At 39.4% G+C, this 20,967-nt stretch overlaps 1 protein-coding gene across 1 annotated transcript in view; it reads left to right on the forward strand.

The window, feature by feature from the left end:
- Positions 1-20,967, forward strand: part of LOC115429087 (membrane-associated guanylate kinase, WW and PDZ domain-containing protein 2-like) — a 145,908-nt gene that overhangs the window by 116,446 nt on the left and 8,495 nt on the right. Inside the window, exons 20-28 of the mRNA XM_030148336.1 lie at positions 2,965-3,172; positions 5,346-5,387; positions 5,484-5,575; positions 5,873-6,065; positions 12,697-12,948; positions 13,440-13,625; positions 15,016-15,235; positions 15,968-16,193; positions 17,058-17,210. Coding sequence (XP_030004196.1) covers positions 2,965-3,172; positions 5,346-5,387; positions 5,484-5,575; positions 5,873-6,065; positions 12,697-12,948; positions 13,440-13,625; positions 15,016-15,235; positions 15,968-16,193; positions 17,058-17,210 — 1,572 coding nt within the window. The remainder of the gene's footprint in view (positions 1-2,964; positions 3,173-5,345; positions 5,388-5,483; positions 5,576-5,872; positions 6,066-12,696; positions 12,949-13,439; positions 13,626-15,015; positions 15,236-15,967; positions 16,194-17,057; positions 17,211-20,967) is intronic.

Genomic DNA, 20,967 nt, shown 5'->3' on the forward strand with positions numbered 1-20,967 from the left:
CTCACATGCCTGCACACAAGTGTATCCGCCAGTCGCTCATTGTTTCTCTTTGCGCGGCTATGGGTGTAATCCATTTCATGCCTGGGTGTCCTCCCAGTGCTGTACTGACCAGCCCCTGACCCCGGCTCATTGGCACAGTTATTGTCCTGATGCCAGATCGCAAACAACAATACAGTAACACATCACAGGAATCATCCATTGTGCTTAACATAGTGGCTTTTAAGACGCACGTCCCCTGATATCTGCTCATTGTTCATCGTTTCTGTTCCCTACTGATCTAAACAATCTCTTCCATCTCCATCAGAATAATAGAAATTTTCGCTCTGAGAAAAAAAGCTTTTAGCATCACACAGCAGACGACAGGCGGAGCTTTTCTCATCTTCCCGTCTGTTCACCATCTCCCTCTCTTTTTACCCCCCAGTGTTGATTTGCCCCTCCCTGCCCTTCTTGCCCAGATGCCTAAACCCTCACACAGCAACACACCAGAGTTCAGTCTCGGTTTAATTGGGTTTTATTCATTGTGGGAAGACTTCTGTATAGCTCTGAGAAACAAATATGGAAAAATTGGACTAATACGGAAAGACGAGGGAATTGCCTAATTGTTATATCGACCGGCAATCGAGTGATGGTTCAGCCTGCAACTCCTGAGACTTTCGTTTGCAAATGAGCTTATAGAGAAGTGTCTGCCAGAAACTATTGGAAATAACACATACATCAGGACCCTGTACAAAAGCAGCCTCACTGGACCCCAGGACCGAAAGCAATGATTGGTTTCATTATCAGTTATTCTGCCAATTATTTCCTCGATTAACCCACCTTGACAGACAGACAGTTTTTAATTTTCAACACCCAGAATGAAATTTCAATCATTAGGTTCTCTCAGTCAGTAACAAAATGTGAAATAGCATCTGACAGTAAGTTTTAAAGGTTTATTCACAACAGATTTAGTGACATAATGTTCACATTATGCCATTTCATTTAAATGGAAAAGGAAGTAACAGTAACACGTGGCCAGGTGACCAAATAAAACAGGTTATTACATGAAATGACATTTGATGTAATGTACTATACGTCCACAAGTCAACTAAATACAGAAGATTTACCAAGTTGTTTTAATAGATAATGTATTGTAGAAATGTTGACATATATAAGGTTTTAAATTGAATAATAATATGTAAAACTATTTATTCAGGCCACAGTCACAGTTTATCATGCTACTATGATAAGTAGTCTGTAACTGTAATAACACTTTAATTTAAGGCTTTTTTTCCAGTTTTTTTATAGGCCCTCCATATGTTGGAGTCCTGTGTAGTTTGGCACTCCTACATACAGCTGTGTCCATAGCCCCTGGACATCCACTGGATCATTACTGACCCCTTGAAGCATGATCATAGACCCCCCACAATGTTCATTTGGGCATAAACATACAGTCATGGAAAAAATTATTAGACCACTCTTGTTTTCTTCAGTTTCTTGTTCATTTCAATGCCTGGTACAATTAAAGGTACATTTGTTTGGACAAATATAATGATAACAACAATAATAGCTCATAAGAGTTTAATTTCAGAGCTGATATCTATCTGTTTTCCATGGTTTTCCTGATAATAACCAAAATCACTTCAGTTCTTACATCAATAGCTATGACATTGTACTGCCAAAAACAGTGCTTTTAGGCATTCCATGTTTTCTTTTCTGTCTGTTTTAGTCACATGATACACACAGGAGTTAGCACTTGATTGCATAACCATTGTTTCTGATGACTTTTGGTGGTCTAATAATTTTTTCCGCAAATGTATTATTTGTGCCAATATAGGCATGCTGCATACTGTTAGAAGGCTTCCATTCTCCATATTTTTACTATTTGGATATTTTTTTGGAAATCATCAGGACTAAAGAACAATTCATCATGAAGTTAAAACACGAATCAAAGAGTATTCATGTTCCTTTAGTCCAGGAGTAGTCAGTTAGGATTTAAGGATGTCAGGATAGAGAAAAATTTCTTGTGTATGGTTCTGCAGCATTGTCATGTTTAGGGTTGCATTATACTTTAGGTATACATGAATTAATTTGTATATATTGAAGTAGCAGTGTCATTGTATCAACATCTGCACTTTGTGAAGGCAACAATGCAAATCAAATGACGAAAGCTATAATTCAATGCTAGTTCAACAATATTTATTTGTAGTGCAACTAAATCAATTGATGATAGCTGTTTCGTCACTACTAATCAATAGCACAGAGTGAGTGACAGATCAGGATACAGCAGTCTGGTCTGTGCAGACATGAGTTTCACATAAGTAGGCAACACAACTGGAGAGCCTTTTTCATTCCTGCCAGTTGCTTTTATGGGGATGAAATGTTTATTCACAGTACATTTGAACTGGGTGCCCAGTAACTCTCAATATTAAATTCTGCCATATGCAGCCAGTCTTAGTTTGAAAAGCTTGTCATTCCCTCCAGATCTGTCTCTCACATTTCTGACATGTCAACATGTCATCTTGGCGATCTGCTTAATGTCGCGCCATGATTCAAACAGCCCGGCGTATCTGACACATCAAGGCTGACACCCTGACTGACTGGTGTTGTCAAAACTGCTGGTGTTATCTGAATCACTTGACAGCACATTTTCTAATATGTTTTTAGATGAACAATTTGGAAATAACACTGTCCATACACATCTGCATTGTAAACACCTCTACACCCTGTGATACTTTTATATATTTTGCATTATTTATTACATGTTTCTATATGCTCTTCTCAATCATTATGCCACTTTAACATTGAAAAAGGCAGGTGCCAGCTGCACGTTTTCCTCGCTTCAACAACTAACCTCACTAACTGTCTGACTTCCTGTCTGTCTAACTTCAAGGCAAACGCTCTGCTTCAGCGTTGCCATCCCAGTTAGGAGTGAGCAGGCTTTTAGGACATTACTGACCCTTCACCTCATGCCGCTGTGCTTTACAGGTGCTGGAGCAGTGGGAGTCCCAGCAGGTCCAGAGCAGCCCCGCTCAGACCAGCCTGTCTGCACCCGTTATCCCCCACAGCGCCCCCTTCCCAACACACCATCTTCACAGGGCCTCGGTCCCAGACTCAGCGTCCGAGGCCTTGGCCTTGGCTAAACCAGACCCTTATGACCTTTACGAGAAGTCCAGAGCTATCTATGAGAATAGGCGTAAGTACCAGAGCCCATCCTGTAGGCTGCAGCGCTGTGACAAACACTCCTCTCTGTGGAGTCACACCACATTGAATCCTCTTGGAAAGAGTCATTCATACTGGATCCTTTTTATGTTATTTTGCACCTTCACAGATAAACTCTCTCCTTGTGAGTTTTCTTCACTTAGACCAACGCATTAAACAGCAATTCTAAACTTTGCAAATAGATTTCCTTATTACACTTTGCAGCTGGTTAACAACGTTTTATCACTTTTTACCAGCCTACACAAGTTGATACGCACAGAAACAAAGCCTCCTCTCAGCTGGTAGCTTCTTTACTGACTGCAAACATCTTTACATCCAGATATTTACATTCCATTCATTGCTGCACGAATAAACCCCACACGCACACAGAGTAACTGAGACATACCACTGAGACATAATGCCTCGGTGCAGCAATGTAATCTTCTTCTGACCCAATGTAGACAAAGTCATACTGGGTTGTAATGTTATCAAGATACATCATCATTGTTTTACCCTGCAGGAACTAAAGCTAAAAGGCAGCATTTGTGCTCATTTAGATCCTGTATGTGTGGCTGAATGTACGTCAGTGTTCCTCTTCACGCCTCAGGAGTTAGAGCAGCCATTAGTGCTTTAAAGATATTATAGTCAGAAAAAGTGTCAGTTTCTTGTAGATTGCCTCTACTTTCTTTGAGGTTGCCTTTCCTGACATGAGACAGTAAACTTCAGGTGCCTGTTGCTCAACAGGTCGTGGCTGTCAGTATGTTTTATTTATCCATCCTCTCAGAGTGCCTTTGTCCCTTCTTTGGTGTAGTGGAGCATAATATCATAATGTTTCTTTCGCTAAAGGTCAGAAGTTTGAGTCTGGAGAGGCTCAGCAGGGAAAAGACAGCCATCTTTGAAGGGGCCTCCATTCTGGGCTCTCATTGTTGTGGGTAGTTTAGGTCAAGACCCTTTTGGCGGTGTCACAGCCTCCGCTGGCTGCTTGGTGGGCAATTGGAATTTTCTTTGACCTTTGATGAATGAATGTGAGGATTTGTATAAACAGGTTAAGTATAGATTTATTTTTTCTCTTAGCTCTTGTGGGAGAGGCAAATTTTTGTTCTCATTCTCCCTTAACCCATGGTCTGTACAGAGAACTGGAGAAATATTCTGCTGATTTTTTTTTAAACATGATTTTATAACCTGTTGTGAAATCTATGCCTTTCAGTGAAGAAAAAAAAACAATCTTTATATCTTTCTTCATTATGCAGAGCAATACCTCAGTATCAGCATAGAGGGATGAATCATTGTTTTATGGAATTCTACAACAGTGGTAAAAAGTCATCATAAATCATGCAAGCTTTCTTTTCCCCTCTCCACTTCATATATTTTTTCATATATCTTAAATCATTTTCTGTAATTCAGAGTTTATGTCTAACTTTGGAAACAACAGTTAAACAAAACTTTCACCTCAGCATGAATGTAGTCACTAATAATAGATTAAAACATCGCAAACAAGTAAAAAAAAATGGAAATTTGACCATCTACTGCACACACCAAGCTGTGTATTGATGAACCTTTTGTGGCTTAAAATTCACATATTTCTGACCAAAATGCATTGCTTTTGCTATTTTAGTTGGACGTTATTTAAAGCATTTGCAATTTTTTTCCATATTTACCAGTGAAATCTCTTTTACAAAGCACTGTATGTGGTTTCTGTGGTAATAGCTGCATCACTCTTCTTCTCTGTAGTCATGAACACTGTGATTTTCTCTTTCCCATCATTCCTGCTGAGTCCCAGCAGAGTGCTCAGTGTGATTAAAACAGTTACAATTGGAATCAATTTTTCATTTGCCACCGCACGTCTGTGGTTGAGTTCATTTTGCTACTTTGCAGATCATGAAGTTGTGTAAAGCCCCTGATTGCAGATCAGTGCTTGCATCCCACTGAATACTGTAAATAAGGCACGGGTATATTACATGCTGTAAGCACTTCCTGACTTTTATGGATGATGCTGAAATTCTGCAGTGACAGTAATGCTGAGGAAGGGCATTTCTGCCTTATTCTAGGCTTTCCCGGGGTCCTTGTGTTTTCTGCTGCTGTCTGTCTGTGTGTGCTTTCCCAGTGTATGTACAATATTTGTGCATTTGTTATTGTTTATGGCTGTTCCCTACATTTTTTCTATCTAGAACCCAGCCAGCCAAGGACTGTTTATCCAATGGACTCTTCAGGTAAATACTTCACCTCTGCAGTGACAGCACTCAGGTATGTACTGATTTTCCAATCAAAACAATGATCCCTGACGCAACTGTGCCATGTCGCTTCAGGAGCAGAGTACCAGGACATCGAGGTCCACCTGCGCCGACAGAAGTCCGGGTTTGGTTTTCGGGTCCTGGGTGGGGACGAGGCGGGACAGCCTGTGAGTCCGGAGACGCGTGAGAAGGCTCGTATGGTGATGGGCGTGGAACCCTGTCATTTTCTCCTCTCTAACCCACTACACTGACTGTGTACACCTAACCCTTGACCTTTGACCCCTGAGAGAATGATGGCTTCTTTAGTGCTGTCGTTGTACTGTCTCTTATAGTAACACAATATTATATCAGTCATATTATGTATTTATAACAACCACCCTAACACCCACTGCATGTGACACTGAGACGCTGACATCCCATAGACCTCCTGCTTCTTGTCTAAAGTAAGTTGTATTTGATAACAGATATTAATCGGGGCGATCATTGAGAAGAGTCCAGCAGACTTAGACGGCCGGTTGCGCCCCGGTGATGAGCTGCTGTTCGTGGATGGGATCCCTGTAATGGGGAAGCCACACAGATACGTCATCGACCTGATGCACGGGGCAGCACGTAACGGCCAGGTCAATCTGGTCATCAGGAGGAGAGTCCAGCCAACAGGTGAGACACAGAAAACATCCTGTGATGCTGTGTATATTTTACAACTTAACTCATCTCATCTCACCTTTTACCTTTATTTAATCAGGAATTACTTGTTGAGATTTACTTTTTGGACAAAGAAGCCGAAATAGAGATAAAGTGTAAACAAACAAGATTGGAGACCCGCGTCCATAGAAATCAAAACAAGTTAAAATGCATGAAATAACAAAAATAATCAGAAATAACTTGTCAAGATCATTAATAATCGCCATTATCAGTCTGTAAATCAATCAGGCAGAACATCTACTTGATATGTTTCCACCTCCAAGTCACTGAATTCTAACTTACATGCATTCAAATTTCACAACTTTATCAACTTTAAAACTAAACAGGTAATATGTAAAGCACAAAATAATTTACTTCCTTACAGTTTTCAGAGTTTATTTGAGGTCTCTGTGAACTGAAAGGATGGCGATGAGTTAAAAAACAAGAATCAGGACTTATACAAAAAGCAGACGTATGTCTGTTAAAGGGGTCAACTTTCAGGTTGTGTCAATTTATACATTTAAAAAGAAAAAGTTTTTTAAAAGGGTGGTGAACAAATTTGAAAATTATATGTGAAAACGGTATATGTTACAATGCAGAGAACCAATCTGTTCTGCTCATGTCAACATTTTTCGAATGACAGAAGAAAAAATAATGGAGATGTATCGCCTACCCAGTAATGCCATTTTAGAACTTTAACTATATGAACTTGGGGATGATTTGGGGTCAGTCACAAGGAGGAGTCATGCAGTACCTTCTATGACAAAACTCATTGCAACAGTACATTTCCATGCATCTGGATCATTCCAGCGCACTGTTACCATTAGTGCTGGTGTATCCCATATTAGTTTTTCCAGCATACTGTCTCCATGACGACAACGAGTAAGGCACGCAAAATCCTCATTTAAATAGGGCGGTCTCCAAGACTTTGCACATGTTGTCATTTGCGCAGGCAGTCTTAGTTGATCACCCGTGACACACAAATCAATAACACAAGCATTTTTTAGCACAAGCAAGCAAATTTGTGCCCGTTATTTGTGATCTTCGTAAATCAGACCTTAAGAATGTTTTTGTTTCTTTTATTACCTCCGCCAAGGAGGTTATGTTTGCATCGGGGTTTGTTTGTCTGTCTGACTGTCTGTTAGCAAGATAAGTCAAAATGTTATGGATGGATTTTGATGAAATTTTCAGGAAATGTTGATACTGGCACAAGGATCAAATGACTAAATTTAGATGGTGATGGGGGGGGGGGGCTGATCTGCCTTTGCGGGGGTCTGCGCTCTCCGAGTGCTTTTCTAGTTATAATTTTCTTTTGATAACTAGCTAACTGCAGTGTGAAAGGTTGCTTTTGTTTAAGGCTGCTTTAACCTAAACAGCTGCTTGCTTTAATATGTACAAAGGGTAGGTATAATAAGCTATGGCTTCAGCCCTACACTTTTTCAGTCAATATTGACTTCTACTTTAATGTAATTTAGTGTCTCATTGTTCAGTGTGGTTTGTATTAATTCTGGAAACATTTCATTTGAGACTGAAATGAACTGAAGTGAACTATTAACTCAGAGTGTATCTAATAAAACTGGCTCCTTAAGTGCCCTATATGTCGTCTTCCCAGTTCACTTCAAGACTTGAATAGAAATAGAAGGGATATATCCTGGGACTTTAGGCTTACTTTTGTGCCAGATGTAGATAATAGTCTGTGGATGAACAAGGCAGACCATCCAACAGGAGGAAACAACAAGCAGTGATGAGTGAGGCCTGTACAATTTGGGATTAACTTGATATTATCTTTTTTTTGTTTTATCTTTGTTATTTAGGTGGTCATGTTTTTAGAATCAAAACAAGTGTGTAGTTTATTCAAATGTATTATATGTTGCAAAGTAATGTAGGTAAAACACATTTAAGTAAAGATTAATAAAATAATTCCGCGAATAAGGACAGCTGAAGTAGACTCACGGTGTCAACATATCACACAAAGCTATGAAAGAAAGGACTTGGATGTGATTCACCTTTTAATGTGCACATGAATATTCCAGGATGTTAATCATCTCACGTACATTAACTGTATATAATGTATGCTCACATCATGTTCACATAACATTTACAAACCATGTTTACTTGGCTCAGCATAAAAGGATGATTATGCTTCCACTCTCCCCTTTCACTATTAACACATAAGTATGTTTCACTTATGACGAGGGCCATATGCTCCAGGGTTTTACCACATTTTCTGCTTTGAACTGTTCAGAACATGAGGTGGGTTGTTAATACAGGCATAGGGTTTCCTTTGTCCCCGGTCTGTGACTCAAGAGGCACACGCCTACTTGTTTACATCCCTCACATAAAAGCTCTCCGATTGTTGTTGCCTCTTTTCACTGATGATAAAACAACACCTCTGTCTTCTTTTACTGACATTCAGACAAGTGGTGGCAAACCTCTCAAAGTGGAGAATTGCTCAGAGTTGAAGTGGAGGTCTTCAGGGTTGCAGCATCTGAAACCCAGACCAGACACCACCGATGTTCACTTCCAGTTTGTCTCTCACTTCTACTTTTCTATTCTTCACCATTCTTATTCTGTAATGATTCAGGAAACAGAATTTAATCAGTCACAAAACCAAAGCACTAATCTCTCTGAGTAATTACGCTGAGGCCTCCCCCAGAAAACACATTAGCTCACTGCTGCTCTTATAGACATGGTCTGGTCCTTATTGAAGTATCTTGGCCTTCGTACCTTTGAGCTGGGAGTGCGGCGTGGCTGTTCCTCCTGTGCACTCCGACCTCCCCTGTCCTCATTACTGCTACCGTCACTTACACACATATAGACACGTACACACACATGCACACGCACACTTCTCAACGATCCACTTCTTCCCACTCTATTCCGCCCTCTCTTGTCAATTTCTCCTCAGTAAAGGCTACTGTCTGACTCATGCATGGCCTCCAGTGCGGCCCGTACTTCCATCCTAATTGTCTGACTCCCACTGGCACTTTGTGAGGTGTCAGACTATGCTCTCTGCTCTCAGCTCATACTTCTGCCTGTACCCAGTGCCCCACATTTTACACAATTCATCCCACCTCTTTTCATATTTTTTTCTACTTTTTTCCTTTACAAAAATAAATAAATATCCATTTGTCAGTATACAGAAATACTACATATGGTGTCGGACCCTTGGATTTTAAAGTGGCAGATATCACACAAACATCATCATAAACTGAAATCACAGTTTGAACGTGTAAATGTGAAGCCAGAAGGAAATACATCACTATTTCCTGATTGGCTACAAACAACAACACAATATCTACAGATGTGTCTGCACACTCTGGGTGGAGTGACACTGCATTTTAATGATGTATTGAACCCCCCTGTGACTGTTCTTGTGCTTTTTGCTTTCCTGTGTTTATTCCTTGTTCTCCACAGGGTTGTGATTTGGCTCCAAATGTGGTGGAAAAAGTTTTCTGTTAAATAAATTGTTTATGGACATGCAGTCTCTTCCTCAGATTGTATGTATTATGTATTTCATTGATTACTTTTCCATTTAACAACCACACAGAGGTGGTCAGAATCTTAAATTGGCTTGACTTAAAAGTAAGGACATACAGTCACTGAGGAGCTGAATTAGCATTCTAAAATGAGGCCTGTGTTTCAATTAGATCCATGGTTCCCCAACCCAGTAGACAGAAAACTGCAGTATGTAAAATCAGTTTTTTGGAGAACACTTGCAGATGTATGTGTATCCTGCATTTTCGTGCTTTAACTATCCACACCACTTTTGAGCTGTAGGAGGAGGGTTAGACGTGAACACAAGGTTATCAGGAGATGAAGGAAGGTCTCATCTGGTTCAGGTTGAACAAAGTGCTGTGACAGGTGGCGTCTGGACCGGGAAATGATGCTCCTCCTCCTTTTTTGTAAAGCTGAAGGAACCATCTCCACAGAGTCCACCTTTTAGATTTCCACCATCTGTTTCTAAATCCAAAAGTCCCTCAGACAGATGATTCTTTTCCTTTTTTCATTGAGAGCCATTGAAAGGTTGTTTGAAAGATTGAGAAGGAAACTTTCCCTCCTGCTACAGTTTTTTTTTTTCCCTCAGAAACTCCTGTACCTGATTTTACCTTCATGTGTGTTTCAGCAAACATGTCCTCCCCCACTGCTGTGTCCTGTTCTGCAGGTTCTTGTTCACCTGGACAAGCAGAACTTTCCTTTAGGAACAGGAATGGAGAGGCAGGCATATCTCAGCAGCCTCCAGATCTGCCTCTAACTCTTCTGTTTGACTGTGAACCTGACTTTGCCTGTGAAAACACCTCTTGATCTGTTCAGACTCAGTTGCAGGTATTGATTCAGTTACTGTGCCAGTTTCAGGTTCAGTTATCCCAGAGGCCCCTGGTTTAGGTAGTGTCTCTTCAGCTGCTCTAGACGCTGTGGTTCTCTGTGTCTCTGAGTGTCTTTGTCCACTGGTGCTGTGGATGTTTGTAGTTTCTTGGGCTGAACGGTGGAGGAAACTCCTCATCAGGAACTGACCTTGTTACTCACCTCTCAGAGGTTTCTAATCTGACAAAAGTTGCCTTCCTGACAGATTTTTTTTCCGGTTGGCCAGCTAAAGGCCCCACAAATTGCTGAGCAGTTACATCCTCATTCCTGAAGATTGCTTTGTTCTTGCCTGTGTTGTCTTTAACTCAGATCTTACAGTGCTGTTGGCCTGAGATTTGGTCTGTGGGCTCTGAGGTAAACAGCTTTAGGAAGCAAATGTTTCAGATTGTGTGTAAATTTGCTCCTTTATTCCCCAGCAACTAAAGAAAAACATATTGATGGAAATGTTGTTTTATTTTATTTCATTTTATTGTATTTTATTTATATGAACTTTTTCTGTACTTTTTTTTTTTTTTTTTACAAGTTTTAGACATTGATAGCACTTGGAATGAGGAAAAATAAAATATATTAGGGCTTACTATCATACAGAAAAATTGGCAAGATGTGATAAAAAATGGCTCACAATGTATTCGGTAATGATTAAAGCAAAACGCAGTGTTTTACTAAGATTAGCCAAAGCAGGTTTGTTGAGTATATTTAAAAAGGTGGAGTTGGAATAGGTTATTTTTTGCATCTTCTCTGTCGAGGAAAAGCAAAAATGCTGCTAATAAAACACTGAAAAAAATGCAAATCCAATACATGTTGATATATTTATGTGAACTGTGTGTGAGGTTCATAAACACTGACATTATACATATTAAACAATATTGTTTACTGGTGATTGGGTTGATGTCCCAAAATCCTTCTGGGACCCAGAAAAGTTAAAGTTTTGGCTGTTTTACATTAAATAATTGTCTTGTATGGAAATATACGGTAGCCCAGAGATGCAACAGCCAAAAAAATCTTCCACTATAAGAAAATAAAGAGATTGTGATTTATTTAAAAAGAAGTATCTGAAAATTAAATGTACAAAATAAATAAATAAAAATAAACTTGCATGAAAAATAAAACTTTCATTTAAAAAAAACTTGTAATAAAAAATACATTTGTACAAAGAAATAAAATAAACTTGTATGATTTTTTTTTTTTTTTAAATAAAATAATTTCCTGAAGTAAAATAGACTTCTACCAACCTCCACTTCCGGTGGGTGAGTTCCTTAGCATTAGCCACATTAGCTGAAGGCCTTCAAAATTTTCCGCCCATGCTTTTATTTTTTGTGGTACCCCCACCCCTTTAATTAAAAAGGTGGGTGATGGGGGTTTTTTCTTCCTTTCCTTTTTTTTGATGAACTTTATTTAAAAAATGAAGGGGTTTTCTTTTTTTAGGCATATGAAGTTTTATATTTTCAAACACTTTTTTTTAATAAATGTATTTTTCAAAAGAGCAATTGTCTTTTTTGTTTGGATGATATTTATTTTGGGGCAACATATTTTAAAACTTAACATTGAAGTAAATTTTTGATGTTGCTCAATTTTATTTTGAGAGACTTTTTTGTAGAAGTCTATTTTATTTGAGGAGATTATTTTATTTAATAAAAAATAATACAAATGTATTTTATTTCTTTGTACAAATGTATTTCTTATTTGCAAATTCTTTTTAGAAGATCCTTTTTTTCATACAAGTTTTTTTTTTTTTTTTAAAGTGGCACATCAATTTTTCAGATACTTCTTTTTAAATAAATCACAATCTCTTTTTTTTTCTTATAATGGCAAATTTTTCCAGCTGTTGCACCTCTGGGCCACTGCAGAAACACTATACTGCATCATTTTTTCAATTTACATTTTATTTTATTTATTTATTTTTTAATTTTTTTTTTTAATGGAATACCCGTTGCAGTGAACGTTTGTGTTTTCTTTTTTTAAAGTAAAGCTGTGAAACTCTTGTCCCCTACAGAGGACAAAAATCTCTCGTCTCAAGGCGATATGGCATAAAACATTTCAGGACTTTTTCTTTTCTAAGTTTATCAAAATAAAGTTTGCACATGTTAAATAAAAATATAAAAGCACACTTCCTGGTTAAGCGTACATATAAAAGTAGCCCATACCTTTGCTCATCTAAGATACAACAAGGGGGGTCAGGTACCAATGACGTAGATCAACACCTGGATGTCCAGTCACCTGCTCAGCTCTCCTCCTCCTTCGACAGGTGAGCCGTGTCCAGAGAACGGTCGCAGCCCGGGCTCTGTGTCCACGCAGCACAGCTCCCCACGCAGTGATTTCACGTACGCCAACAGCACCCAGGCACCCAACACCAGCATGGGCATCAGCGCCATTTCAGATGGGACATCTACCCCAAACATACAACCCAGTGACGTCGTCATCAATCGAAAAGAGAGCGAGGGCTTCGGGTTCGTCATCATCAGCTCCCTCAACCGGCCCGAGGCGGCCGCTGCCACCAGTGAGTCCACAGATCGGTTCAGCAGTGGAGTCAAGTACATGCTTTTATATCGTCAGTCATCCTCTGCTCTCATAACATCTGCTTAAACTGCTTTGCTTCATATCAAAGCTCTAAGACACATGTAAACTAGCAGGTAATCTCTACATAGTGCCAAGATAAAAGTCAGACTTAAGTATAAGAAGAGGTCACGGCTCAATGCGAAATGATGCACCTCTTATTTTATCTCCTCAATTTTACATGCCCTCCCACAGCACGTCAGTCACACACATCGGTGGTGTGCAGCCGTAAGCATCAGCACATCGCCCACACACATGAAAAAAAAAAACCTGGATGCCTTACATAAGCCTGGGGTGAACAGCAAAATGAGAGAGACAGAGAAACAGGCAGTCAGTCAGTGAGTGGTGTGCGAGCACAGACAGGCGTAATCCTCCAATCTGCTGCTACTCGGTGAGTCTTTACTTGCTGGGCGTTGTGTTTGAATCCTCCAACAGCTGTGCCCCATAAAATTGGCCGCATCATCGAGGGCAGTCCGGCAGACCGCTGCGGGAAGCTGAAGGTAGGAGACAGGATACTGGCGGTTAACACTCAGTCCATTGTCAACATGCCGCACGCCGACATCGTCAAGCTGATCAAGGATGCAGGCCTCAGCGTCACCCTGAGGATCATACCACAGGAAGGTGAGACAGCACCTGGACACACACAGAAAACTTTGTGCTAGACAGTGATTTATGACAGGAATTGAATTATCGCTCTGAGATGAAATTTGCAATATGAGTTGAGCAAAATGTGATTCTTTTTTGATTAAATGTCACTTGTCATCGTCACAAGTTATGTTGCATTGTTCTACACAGTCTCCTCACTCTTTTCAAAGTAAAGGTGTGATCTGTAGAAAACAGAATGTGATATTAATAGACCTATAAAACATTGTATTTCCAGTCCTCTCAGGCTATTTTAAGCCTTAATAATAGTTTTTGCAGTTTGCCTTAAGAAAATGAATAATCCATATATTTAAAGAAGGAAAAAAATAGGCTATATTTGTCTTCCGGTGCAAAAAGGATTTTAAGAAATCAGTGTTATTAACATTGATCAGATGTTTTATCCTTAAGCTACACTGGTTTTTAGTTCATATCAGTATGTACTGATGCAATAGTCTGTACACTGAGCATATGTGTTTGTTACTTATTTGTATGTCAGTGCTTTTACATATATGTGTTGTGTTTTTGTTTTGGTTGTTTTTTTTGCAGCTGTGCATATTTATTCAGCAATAGCAGGTGGAAATTAGCTAGTAGCTAAATCAGGCACATTGCAACTCCTCTCTTATAAGAAAAATGTTTTTATTTTTTAGACTATATTTGAATAGTGACAATGGTGGCTTCTCCTCTATGGTACATCAACCTTTATAAGCATATTATGTGTGGCTCTGCTTTGCTTTTGTCATGGTGTGAACTTGACACGGCCTGACACCACTGTCTTTCTTCTTATTGTTCTGCTTGTGACAAAAGTAGCACTTTAGCTCAGCAACCTCTGACTTCACATTTATATGCAATAAAGAAACTCTAAATGAATGTTTTCAGTGCACTGTAACATCACTGACAGCAGATACAAGCAGACATGTTAGTGTTCAGTGTGTGCAGTGAATGGACTTATTTATAAGTCATGTTTGGTTCAAATGAGGAATCATTTATAATTAAATCTATTTTCTGTATTTTTGAAAGAAGCATGTGAATTATCCACCGCATATGCAAATGTATAATTCAATAGGTTATATTTAAATGAGAGTTGATGTTTTCCCATAAGATGTGTAAGTCCATATGAATATTTCAGTATTACACGCCTGCATTTATCATATGAAGGTAGTACACGCGTGTGCTTCCATTTGAAGCAACGTGTGAAATATGTTCCACAAATATGTTAATACACTCTAGTAATGTCTATGAGTGTGTGAAAAACCAGAGGTGTGACAAAAATGAGATCATTTCTAATTTAAAACAGGACCTGACCTGCTTAAATAGAGGTTAAAACTACTTGTAATTAGATTTTCATGCTGTCCTCCTGTCTGACTCACAGAGATCAGCAACCCCCCATCAGCCCCCAGCTCGGAGAAGCAGAGCCCTATGGCCCACCAGCACAGCCCCAAGACCCAGCCCAGCACCACCTCTGCCTCCCAGTCCAGCTCAGCCCCGACGGAGCCGGGCCAGTCCGTCAGCCAGCCCAACCCCATGCCCCACCAGAGCCCCGCGACCCAGCTCCCGGCCCCTCCACCGCAGACCTACACCCACGAGAGCAGGTTAGGTGCATGACATGTTTATTTTTAAAGTGGTGGTGTATAATGAAAGCTGCTTCATCCTCGTGCTGCTGTCAGGCTGTAGTGTCAGATTTGGAGCTGTCTCGATTTTCTGATGCAGTGAAGCATTTTATGGACTATCCCTCTATCTGTCTCTGGGGCAAAACACTGTTCCTGTGAGGATACAGGTATGAGTCAGTCATACACTTTCATCTCCCTCGTCCCAATTCTTTCTACCTTCCCTTCACGTTTTTGTACCCTTGCTTTAGTTTGCTCCTCTTGCTTCCTTTTTTCACTTATATTGTCTTTTCAGCCTCTTCTCTCTCACTTTTTAGTCTCTTTTCTATCTGTTAGTGTCTCCCTCTCTCTCTCTACCAAGTTTGTTGTATAACATCACTTAACTCTTATGGAGTGCTGAATTATTTACTTAAATTGCTGCTTTATCGAGATCTGTTGAATATTTTACCAAAGAACTACAGTCAAAATTTACAGTGTCATCGCCTGCACAGAATCTTTTTTACTCACCATTACAGGCCTCTGAGAGAACTGGGTATTTCTGTATTAGGATAAACATTTTATTTGCTTAATTTCCCTACTTAAGTCTTGTTTAATGACTGTCACCACAGACCAAAACAAGTCATGTTGAGATCATAACATGGTGGATCATAGCATGAATAATGTGTGTTTTCCTCAGGTGATGCAGACTCACCTTCTTACATCTGATTGGTCTGTTAGTTACAGGTCAGAGGTGAAGGCGAGGCAGGATGTCAAACCAGACATCCGACAGCCGCCGTTCACGGATTATCGGCAGCCCCCGGTGGACTACCGGCACCCTCCTGTGGCCGACTACAGGCAGCCGCCCACATTGGAGTACAGACACCCGCCACTGCTCGACTACAGACAGTTAGCCACTGACGCCAGACAGTTCACCATACCAGACTACAGAATGCCACCAGTTCAAGTAAGAGAGTTTGGGATAACACAAGACTGGTTAAGCTCTTCACTACATACTACAGGATATAGAAGGCTGAGACACAATAAAAATATGGGATGATTCTCTTAAAGGGGTCATATTTTGCTAAACCCATTTTTTTTTGTCTTTGGTTCATTTATTTGTGTATTTGGACCCTAATAGTTCCAAAAGTTTGAATTTGAACCCTCCAGATGCTGCAAAGCTATCTTTATATTCAGTTTGGCAAAAATCAAGTGGATTTCTACAACCCGTTTTAATTCCTTCTTAATTAATTACATCTATAACTAGTTATGTCACCACATTTGCACATATAAGGTCAAGACTTCTGACGAACATTTCTCCGAGTACGACATAGTTGTTTGAAAATGAATCTCATGTGTTACACTTGAATGAATGTCTGTGTTGGACTGTTCACCATTACTGATGCTGATAACTTAAATCTACTCTTTTACCAACCTGATTAACATTTCAGGCTCTTCTCATGTTAAAACTGGTGAAGTGTAACTTATTTTTCCACTCCCTTCTAAATCATCACATAGATTATAAGTCTTTCTTTTGGAAAAATTGAATTCATGTATTTCTGTTTATAAGTGCCACTGATTTTCTAGAAAACCCATCAATACAATTTTGCCTTTTCCAGGCTTTTGGTATCATTTTTATTTGAGGAGTTTGTCTATTTTTGTATTTTGTAAAAGTGGACTGTGTGAAGAGCTGACAGAGACATCACTCCCACTTCACCCAATATTTCTCACTTTTGCAGAGTCCTCAAACTATTTTTTGCTGTAATGGTCCAAATGTAACGTAATGCTCAGATAACAAAATCTAATCATATCTGATGTCTGCTTGTCTCAGCTTTCACAGGACTTTGACTTCTTCACAGTGGAGCTGGAAAAAAGCGTGAAAGGTTTCGGTTTTAGCATCCGTGGTGGGAGGGAGTACAAGATGGACCTGTTTGTGCTCCGACTGGCAGAGGACGGACCCGCCATCCGCAACGGGAGAATGAGGGTACGTTTGGTGATGTCACTTCCCTTAACAACACTATTACACCCCTTCAGAAGGTTAAGCTTCTCTCTATCTTTGTGGATTATATGGCAGGCGCTCACTGTAATTGTCTGATGTTATCAAAGCTGGAACAGCAAGTTTTCAAACTGCTTAAAAAGAAAATCTGTCAAAATAAGTCTGTGACAGTTTGTCCATTTGCTGTTGAAGGTTGTTTCCTCCCATAATTGCCACTCCATGAAACTAATTTCCCGTCTGTGTTTAGATACAAATAGATAAAACATTTAAGTAGGCCAACTTAAATAACACTGTGTTTTCAGAGCAGGATGATTCTCCCTCTGGCTGTAATTGCTACTGAGCTATTTGATCAGAGAAAGCTAAAAGTAATAGATTAACAAAAATATGATTGTAATAAAGCAGATGACTCCACTTGTCAGTGCTCCCTCATTTTAACCACTACTGTTCATTCTTCTGTTCCTCATGTACTTTCCTGGCAGCAGAATTTAAAACGACAGTGCTTCGCTTCATAACACTATAGATTATAACTTTTCAATGCAGATTTAATCCTGCAACCATCACCTCTCTCACTCTTAATCTCCTGCTTTCTGCACTTCTTTGCCCATTTCTTGCATGTCCTCCAGGCTGATAGCACACATCTGCTCATCATTGCTTATCTGTAATGAACCTGTCAACGATAATGTGTGCCAAATGCCCCAGGGGGAGGAATCACTTTTCCTCCTTGGTGGTGTAGTCGATGAGGTCCAGTGGGCTCAGGCACCACATGGAAGAGGAGGAGGGAATCCCTCTTGAGTACCACCTGAAGTCAGCATATAGGTTTCCATGAGCTCTGATTTGTCTGTGTTTGATGTCCGGAGGGTAACTGTGCTGCTAGGACATTAAAAGATGAGCAATAAAATAAATATAATTGAGGACAAAAGATAGAGTTCATCTCTATGTAAACACTCAGACCCTTTTTAGATCCACATTGCAGAGTGTGAAGAGGGAGCAATTTGCATTCAGCTTAAAAATAAATGTGAGGTAGTGGTTGAAAAGTATTTCCCACATCTGCCACTTTGGCTTTGAATGTTTCTTTGAAACGTACTAAGGTGCGGAAACCAAAAGCCCACTTGGAGTGGAAGACCTGCGGTTACCCTGACATTTTTAACAAGTGATTTCTTCTTAACAGGTCATCCTTTTGAAAGGGGAAAATTCTTCATATTGACTTCTGATTCAGGCTACTCGTCACAAACTGTTTCACTAACTTGTGGTTAAAAAAAAAAAAAAAAAAACAGAAGCACTAAAAAAATTTAACAAGCTCAAGAGCTAGAGCAGAGGCTTTTAAGAAAATTGTGCAAAGTTATTACAGATAATCATTCAGCTCATTTAATTACCACACTAAGCTTTAAACCTCAATAAAAGACTGCGTTATGCTTAGGCCTGGGCTGCACACTCCCTCAGCATTCACGTGCCGTCCTTTCAACTTTTTTCCCTTTTTATTAAAGATGAAAATGGAGATCATTCTCTGCTGTGAGAAGGTGAGGATTAATGAGCAGACTGTCTTGCCTTCCACCTCTCCTCAGACCACAGTAATGACACCTAATGGCTCCCCGTCTCTTGACTGGAGTCCGTTCCTGATGTTGAAATTACCCCGGCCATTACCGGAGGCCCCGTCCATTTGTTAGCGTAATTGGCCGGCACGTTTTGTCCTGTTCCCTGCAAATCCTCCCCATTAGTCAGTCCATGATATCTCCTGAAGTAAGAGTCTTGAGTGACATTTGACCCATCCTCACTGACGTCACAGAGAGGTCACAACCGGAGTGTGGAGCTGGAAAAGAGGGTTGGTTCAGCTCTCATTTACATAAACACTGAGGTGACTGTTGTCAAATTGCAGGTTTTACCGTCAGGTCATCTGTGCTCATCAGTATGTTCTTAAGCTGTCTGATATGAATATGTTTAAAATTACACAGCTGATCTACTGTCAGCGCTAATGCTTATTAACTCACACGCCTGTGAGAACAGACAATGAATTATAGATCTACATTGATCCTTATGAATTACTGTCATCTACAATGCAAGAAGCCAGTTACTATTCTGTTTCATGTGACAGGTGCTCATTTCTAAACAGATCACATTATTGACTGTCTTTTACAAATGCAAACCCATCTAGATGTCTCTTACAACACTCCATGCAGCATATAAAAATATAGACTAATAATACAATAAACACACACAATAGAAATACTAAGGAATAAAACAAAAGACTAGAGAGAAACATGGAAGTAATACACACCTACAAAGAAAACACTTTAAAATAACATTACTATTATTGTTATTATAACATACTATTATTCCTGTGTGTTTTTTAGTTTTGTGTTTCTAGCATATATTTTAATACCATCCAAGCTCCATGCTCTGCCATGCAAACACCACATTTCAACTTTTTTGTATATATTTTTTTGCATATTTCCTTATTTTTTGCATGCTCCAGTTGTGAAGGAGTTGGGGTCATTAGCTTGTTTTTTGTGGTTTTGTGCTGCTTCACACTTACAGATCATAGTGCTTTAATGATACACTTAAATCTGTAAACACAGCATCAGTTCGGATACAGTTCATGGTTTTCTTGGCAGCTCTGAAGTCTCGCAGTGTTTATAAGTGACTAAAATAAAACCGTCAGCGTGAAATGGTAGAAAGAGACTACTTATAGTAAAGAAGCAATCTCTGACCCCGCCTTTTGTGGAATCAGTGTTAATATTTTATATCATTCCACACAAAGGAGACATCCCCCTCTTTTCTTCTTTTTTCTGAGATGTCTAGCTTGGCTTGATCTCTAACGGTGTGATGAAAAATATGTGGAGCACAGACGTTATACCTATGCAGACTGCATATTTATTATGCACCAGGATGTAAAATTTTACTTCAAATGACAGAGCATTTGCACGACATAACACTGACGTTGAATGCAGCCTCCACAATGAGAGAAAATGCCTCTATCCTCTTCCAAAGATGCTAAAAGTATGATCATTTGTGTATCTGCTGGATGCATGGCTGCTTCTCAAGTATGTTTTCAGTGGTGATGCAGTGCAGTAGTATTTGGGTGCTTCTATGAAACTGGTACCTAGAAACAGGACAGAGGGGCTAAAAATTCAAACCAGATGGAGACTGATGTTATGAAGCAAGTTTGGAAGCACTCTGGGTCTATTTTAAAAATAAATATTTACTGAGATTAAAGAGAAACAATTTTTCAGATAAAACATATTATTTTATATTATATTTAATACAAAAATCTTCATGTAACACAGTAAAAAGGACACAAAAACTATATGCTACTATTTTTTTGAATATCTTTTTATTCTCGCACAAGTACATTTTGGGAATTGAACTAATTATGAAAGGCAGAGTGTTTCACAAAAATGACCGCTGTTGCAAAATCATTCATGATTTATATGCGTTTAACTGGGCAGGTTCTGCATGTAACACCAGTGGACACAATGGGTTACACACGAAACCTGGAATGAGACTGCCAATATTTTATCAAAGATTTATTAATTTTAGGATGGCTCAGAGCAACAGTACAATTTATATTGCATTTATCTGAGGTCATCATTAGGTACATCCTGGGGGGAAATATGTTTAAATTTCTCTTTTATTATTGGGTCTAAAAAGCGGGCAAAGTGCCAGGTACCAAAATATTCCCAGTTTCATAGAAGCACCCATATAATATCAGTCATCAATGACAAATATGTTTGTGATCACAGATTCATGC

The sequence above is a fragment of the Sphaeramia orbicularis genome, chromosome 12 (assembly GCF_902148855.1).
Source record: "Sphaeramia orbicularis chromosome 12, fSphaOr1.1, whole genome shotgun sequence".
NCBI lineage: Eukaryota > Metazoa > Chordata > Actinopteri > Kurtiformes > Apogonidae > Sphaeramia > Sphaeramia orbicularis.